Source organism: Myotis brandtii, unplaced genomic scaffold (assembly GCF_000412655.1).
Source record: "Myotis brandtii unplaced genomic scaffold, ASM41265v1 scaffold1077, whole genome shotgun sequence".
Taxonomy (NCBI): domain Eukaryota; kingdom Metazoa; phylum Chordata; class Mammalia; order Chiroptera; family Vespertilionidae; genus Myotis; species Myotis brandtii.
The window spans coordinates 758,622-764,840 of NW_005353666.1; the positions used below are offsets into that span (position 1 = coordinate 758,622).

The 6,219-nt window shown below is 63.3% G+C and overlaps 1 protein-coding gene across 1 annotated transcript in view; it reads right to left on the reverse strand.

Annotated features, from left to right (window-relative positions):
* The window catches only part of KIF25 (kinesin family member 25), a 35,659-nt gene extending 29,900 nt beyond the window's left edge, over positions 1 to 5,759 (reverse strand). Inside the window, exons 1-5 of the mRNA XM_014542372.1 lie at positions 5,311 to 5,759; positions 4,357 to 4,492; positions 3,788 to 3,891; positions 3,390 to 3,478; positions 3,154 to 3,190 (exon numbers count right to left, since the gene is read on the reverse strand). Coding sequence (XP_014397858.1) covers positions 3,154 to 3,190; positions 3,390 to 3,478; positions 3,788 to 3,891; positions 4,357 to 4,492; positions 5,311 to 5,385 — 441 coding nt within the window. The 5' untranslated portion in view covers positions 5,386 to 5,759. The remainder of the gene's footprint in view (positions 1 to 3,153; positions 3,191 to 3,389; positions 3,479 to 3,787; positions 3,892 to 4,356; positions 4,493 to 5,310) is intronic.
* Between the last annotated feature and the right edge of the window lie 460 nt (positions 5,760 to 6,219).

The window sequence follows — 6,219 nt, forward strand, 5'->3', positions numbered from 1 at the left end:
ACTCCTGGCTCAGCAGCGAGAGCAGACGCGGGGGACGGAGCTGTGCGGTGGGGCTCCGGCTCGCTTGTATGTGACTTTGCCCACGACAGCCGACAGCCGCGTGCAGGGATGCAAAGGCCGTGTCCAGCCAGAAACACGGCTTCAGCTCAGCTTCACTTAAAGCAAAAACATCTGAGCTGGTTCCAATTCTAAAGCAAAATGCAAATTCATGGAGAAACAGGGGACAGGGAAGAGTTAAGGAACAGCCCTGGCCGGTGTGGCTCTCTCTGCTGGGGCATCCCGGGCACCCAAAGGCTGAGGGTCCGATCGCTGGTCGGTGCGTATGGGAGGGGCTCCGGGTCCTGTCACCCCAAACTCTGAAGCAGATATGGGCAGCGGCCGCCGGCCCCCTCCCTGCGGCCTGGTCTCTGGAATTCCTCTAAAGTCACGCCAACGTGCAACCCCAGTGCCCGGGCGAGCTGCACAGAAACTCCCCCAGAGGGTCGGATGTCTCCAGACGCCTACACTTTAGTCATAAAGACAAACAAACGAGAAATGCAAAGGCTCACCAGGCCTCACCCCGAGGCTCAGCGACGCCATCTAAGGAGCCTAAGAAGCCACAAAACAAGCCTGAACCCAAAGACCCCGTGGCACTCAGCACGGGGAGCCCTGGATGCGAAACGGCCTGGAGATGAGCCCGGAGCAGAGTCTAACCTTCGCCAACAGCTCCGAGGCCCCTCCTGCAGCCTCACGGGTCCTCCGCATCGCGACCCCACGCAGCCCTCATCTCCGGGTGAGACCCCTTTCCTGGGCCGTCACAGGGTCCTTTCACCTAAACCCCGAGCTGTCGACCCCGACGACACCCTCCCTCAGGGCAGGCACAGCCAGGCTGAGCGTTTTCATGGAAGAAGCAGGGCTGCCTGGTTGTATCTATTTTCATAGACGCGGCCCTGCCTCCTGTGGACGCCATGTGCTCACAGGGACACCACATGCTCACCGCAGACGCCATGTGCTCACGGGGACGCCAGTGGTCCTGACCTTGCTCGGGGCCCCGAGAACCTGCCTTGAAGGACAGGCTATTTGTTAAGGACCCAGCAAAACTGGATCGCTGACATCCCCTCAGGCATGCCCAGTCTTCCCATCCTTTCCAGCACCTTCCTAGAGAGAGTTTGACCTCGCCTTGACCCTGTGTGAGCGACACCAGAAACTCAGTGGCGATGAGACCGACCGGCTCAATAACCCTGAGGAACTGGGGGAGCTTGAAGGCCCGGGTGGGTCAGACAAGCAGCTGTGAGTCCCATGAAAACCCAAACGACCCTGAAGACACCAGGACCAGGCAGCCGCCAGACTCTCCAGGGGCTTTACTCACAGGCCGGCTCCCCCGACGATTCGACGCTGACTCGCACTGCACACTGACGGGACGCTGCGTCCCCCACCCCAACCAACAAACTCGCTGCGGCCTCCCGGAGAGGAAGGCGGGCGCGGGAGCCAAGAGGGACGGTGTCACCGCACCGATCGCTGGCTGTCTCAGCAGATTTAATGGCTTGAGGCCCTTGAACAAGCAAGTCTGTTAAATTCAGAAACCACTTGAATTCTGCTGATTTTTAAAAAACATAATCCAAAATGTCCCAATCCAAAGACTTTCATCTTATCTTGATGAGTATTTTTAAAACGTGCAAACTTCTGAGCTGGAGGAGGCGGTGGAGTTTGGAGGACGGGAGCACTGCCAATAGAGTAACGAAGAAGGACAGTGGGAATGAGGAGCCGCAGCGGCCGGCCAGGCCTCGGGCTCAGATCCCGCCCTCGGGAGACCCTGGGCCAGGCCTCGGGCTCAGATCCCGCCCTCGGGGGGACCCTGGGCCAGGCCTCAGGCTCAGATCCCGCCCTCGGGGGACCCTGAGCGCAGCCGGGCACCCACAGGCCGTGGAAGTGCAGGGACTCAGAAGTGCTCCAAGGTCTTCGGCCAAAAGGAGGGACTAAAGGTGATGAGGCTCCTTTTAACGCAGATTCCCAAGTGAGCACTCAGCGTCTCCCTCCACCTGATTCAGCAATATTGGTGCTTAAGACCAGAGGTCAAAAGGGAAAAACTCAAAACCAAGGATTTCTCAAGTGCTCGTTTCCAGAGACTTTGGTGAAGGCATTTCCGGACCCAGCTAAGCGGGTCCCTCGCTGCTTATAAGAGAGCGCCAGCAGCCCCCCGCGGCCCCTGCACAAGGAGCTGCTGCCCTCGGTCTGTCGCCATCACCAGGCCGACTCGACGGCAGTTGTGGGAAAGACGATGAGACTTGGGGTGACCCATGCAACACAGACCCCCAAGCGGTCCCTGCACCCTGAGGGCACGGGACCTGTGGCTCTCACTGCCACTTCCGGCCCGTTTGGTACAATAAGCTAAGAAATACGTGAGTGTTAAAGAGTAAACACAATCAGAGTTCACAGTGGTGTCGATCAAGGAGGCCCTGAGATGAGGCGGCCTCGCTGCCCTGGTGGCCTAGGTAACAGGTGGAAACACACGGACAGCCCATCCCCCTTCTCTGTGGTCTCCCCTCCCTGGGTGCGCCCTCCTCACCACCTTGGGGCTGGCACTGCTGGTTGAACTGATAAAATGTCAGCTCTGCCTCAGTTTACCTGATGTGTCCGTTTCAGCTTTAACACTGTGAGTTCATAACCTCACGGCTTTGCATTGTGTTTCTTTTCTGACCTGCAAACTTGAGGCCCGTTCACACGCACGGACTGATGGGGCTGGAGAACAACGCATGTGAAGTGCTGTCCTTGCACAGCCCGCAGGTCACGCAGGCCCACATACGCACAGGTGTGCACACCGCACAGGCCCTACCCCACACAGGCCCTACCCCACACAGGCCCTACCCCACACAGGTGTGCACTCCACACAGGTCCTACCCCGCACAGGCCCTACCCCACACGGGCCCTACCCCGCACAGGCCCTACCCCACACAGGTGCGCACACCACACCGGTGCACAGGTCGGGGCAGGGGGCCACTGGAGGTCAACGGAAACCAAGAAACAAAACCACCTTCCTCACTGAGCCTGCGTGGGATGGAGCAGCGAGGGCTCACGGTCACTCCGTCTCGGAGGCACCTCAGAGGGGACACCTGGGGAACGTCTGCGCCACCACAGACAGCTCCTCCCATTCACTGGTCAGGAAACGCCACTCACGTCGTCCACCGCGTGGGCCACGTCTCCGGACGCAGAGCTGAGGGAGAACAGCGTTAGAACACGTCACCCAGAGCCCGGGGCCCTGGCTTCGGCTGGAAAATAGGAGGCGTGCGGTTTCACGGCCACTTCTATGATTTCCCCCCGTGAAACACATATGCATCATGCACACGTGCACATGCACTCACATGTACCCACACGTATGCACACACGTGTGCGCACTGTGCAGAGCAGATCACCTGCTGTGTGACACGGGGTCGTGAGGCTCGGCGGCCGTGGGCAGTGCGGGGCGGATCCGACAGTGGACTCTGATGTTCCCCTGCAGCTCCTGCGACAGCAGAGGCCTTGTCCTGAGCCGGGCGGGCGGCCACCGCGGACCCGCCTCCTCCCCTCAGGTCCTCGGATGGAGATGTGTGCGGGGATTCCTACCCCCAACTCCACTTCTGACAAATCCCTACCAACCACTGAGCGCCCCGTCCCCTTGCAAGGTTCCACCACCGCCTCCCGCACCCTCCACTGCCTCGCACACAGGCCCTGGGAGGGAAGCGCCAGGCCTGTGGCTCCCCTGCCCCTCGCTGCCCTCTCTGGTCGTCCCTCCTGAGGTCCCTGCTGGCACAGGAGGCGCCCACACGCTCACCACCAGGCAGTTGTGCAGCCGCCGCCGCCTCTGCCTCTCGCGGTGGAAGCGTGCGCTCAGCTCCTGCAAGGACTGCTCCAGGCTCAGGGCCCTGGCGCGCCACGCTGGGAGGGGTGGCTCCCGTCACAACGAGGTTCCTGGGAGGGAGCCCCCGCTGGCTCCCACCCACCTCCTCCAAGGGCAGGACATTTAGAAAGACCAGGGCAGGGGGTGCCCAGGGCTGTGGGCGGCGTTAGGGCCACTGCAGGGGCTGCTGTGCGCTGACCCCGTGACTAACAACGGGCACCACGCTCAGCACCGCTGGTGAGGAAACGGACACCCAGCAGCCAGGGCCCCAACACGGGAGGTTTCCACGGAGACCCCAGAGGAGGAGGGTTGGGGCCTGGGCTGCAGGGACAACCCTGCCTTGACTTCTGGGCAGCCAAGCCCTTAGCTGACCAGTGAGGACATGACATGTGAGCGGCAGGGACCAGGAGGACCGACGGGTGGACACTGAACGCCAGGCCTGCGGGCCCCGCTTCCCGCCAGGCCCAGGACGATGGCGCACAGGGTGGGAGGGGGCCCCTTACACGGCCGCGCCCCGTAGTGCTGCACGCTCTGCACGGCCGCCAGGACCTGGGAGAGACAGCCCTGCTGCTGGTCCCGGCAGCTCCGGAGAAGGTCCGCAGAGGAGGCCCGGAGTTCCCGCAGGTCCCGGCGCAGCCGCTGCAAGGGCAGAGGCCCCGGTTAGTATCCCCGGCCGGCACGGGTCACCGGGGACGGCCACAGACGCGTCTATAAAGCAGGACGGACCGGCAGCTGCCCGGACGCCCATCGGTGTCTGTGAACTCCACCTGCTCACACCCTAGCACGCTCAGGGCCGCCCGCGGTGCTGGAGGGAACAAGCCCGGCTCAGCTCCAGCGCCCGGCGCCCCGGCCTGTGGTTCCTGAGTCGGCGTTTGAGGCATTTCCACCATCGAGTGTCTCCCCAGCGTCCCCAGACCGCTCCCTGCACGGGGAAGGCTGATCTGAATGCTGACTTCCTCGGGGTGCTGGCTTGGTCCCCTCGGACCCGGACCCGGGAGGCAGCTCTGATCCACGCTGCAGACTCCGCCCCAGGGCGTGCCAACCCACCACAAACTGCTCTTTAATTCAAAATGTTTTCACGTCAGACCCTCCTTTAGTCTCTGCGTTTGCAAGGCCATCACGCAGGCCTCCCCTGAGCTGCCGGGCAGCACGTGGCCCCCTCCGTCCGCACCCGCACAGGTGCTTTCGGGGTGCTCTGTGTGGTCAGTGGGAGAGCAGAGCCGAGGTCAGCCCCCCGACTCCAGCAGCAGCGCCGGCTCCACCGCCTCAGGGCAGGGCAGCAGCCGCACTGCAAGGCCTGCGGGACCCCCACAAGCAGCTCTGCTCCCTGAATCAAGGCCCTCTCTGCCCGAGACCAGGTCCCGGGGGCCACAGGCCTCACACAGCTGACCAGACCAGCACCGAGCGAGTCACCCACAGATCCGTCCCCGTGGCAGGGTGTCTGCCCTGGCGCCTACCTGAGCCGCCTGCTGCAGCCGGAGGAGCGAGCGTGTCCTCTGGGGATGGCCCTCGCGCCATCTCGTGTCCGCCATCCCCGCCAGCCTTAGGCGCTGAGGTTGTAGAGAAAAACAGAGGGTGCCGCCTTCCAACCCCGCCTCTGAGCGGGTGTTTTCTCAGCAGGGGACAGTCTGCGTCAGGGACACGCCCAGCCACAGCTGCACCCAGGAGGGCAGGAACCAGCCACGGAGGAGGCCGCCCTCGGGGGCGCTTGTGATGGGGGGGGCGCGGGACAGCATCAGGAGGTGCAGGGTGTCTGTGAAGGCCCAGGAGGGCGGGCGGATGCCAACATCAGAAAGAGCAGCTGGAGAGGCACAGGGGCTCCCGCGGGCCTGGGGACGAGGGGACGTGCTGGGCATCTTCAGGGACAGTGCCAGGCCAGTGGGGGTTCTACAGGAGCCCAGGTGGTCACGCGTGGACAGCCCACTCCAGGCTCCCTGGTGACAGAACGCGCTGACGTCCTTGCCCAGCCAGCACCGCTCACGTGGCAGGGGTGGGGGAGGGGGGCGGTGAGAGCAGGGAGCTTGGGCTGCAGATGGGGCGGGCAGGGGCCGTGGGAGACTGACCACTGAGGTCCGCCCACCGGGCCTCACAGCTCAGCCACAAGACGTGGCACGTTACCTGGGCCAGTCTCAGGTGAAGGGCAGCATTTTCCGTTTCCAGCTCAACGATTCGTTCTTCTTTGGCCTCCAACCAAAAGAGGGAGAAGTGGCCACATTAGAGTCATCGGTGGCCACTCCCACCCCAGGACCAAGTCCGTGAAAGGACGCAGGAGCCTCACGTGGAGCTGTGGGAAGGAGTCAGCGAGGGGGGCACCGCCAGCCCCAGCCCCCATCTGTGACCCATTCCACGGGGCTCCGACCGGCAGC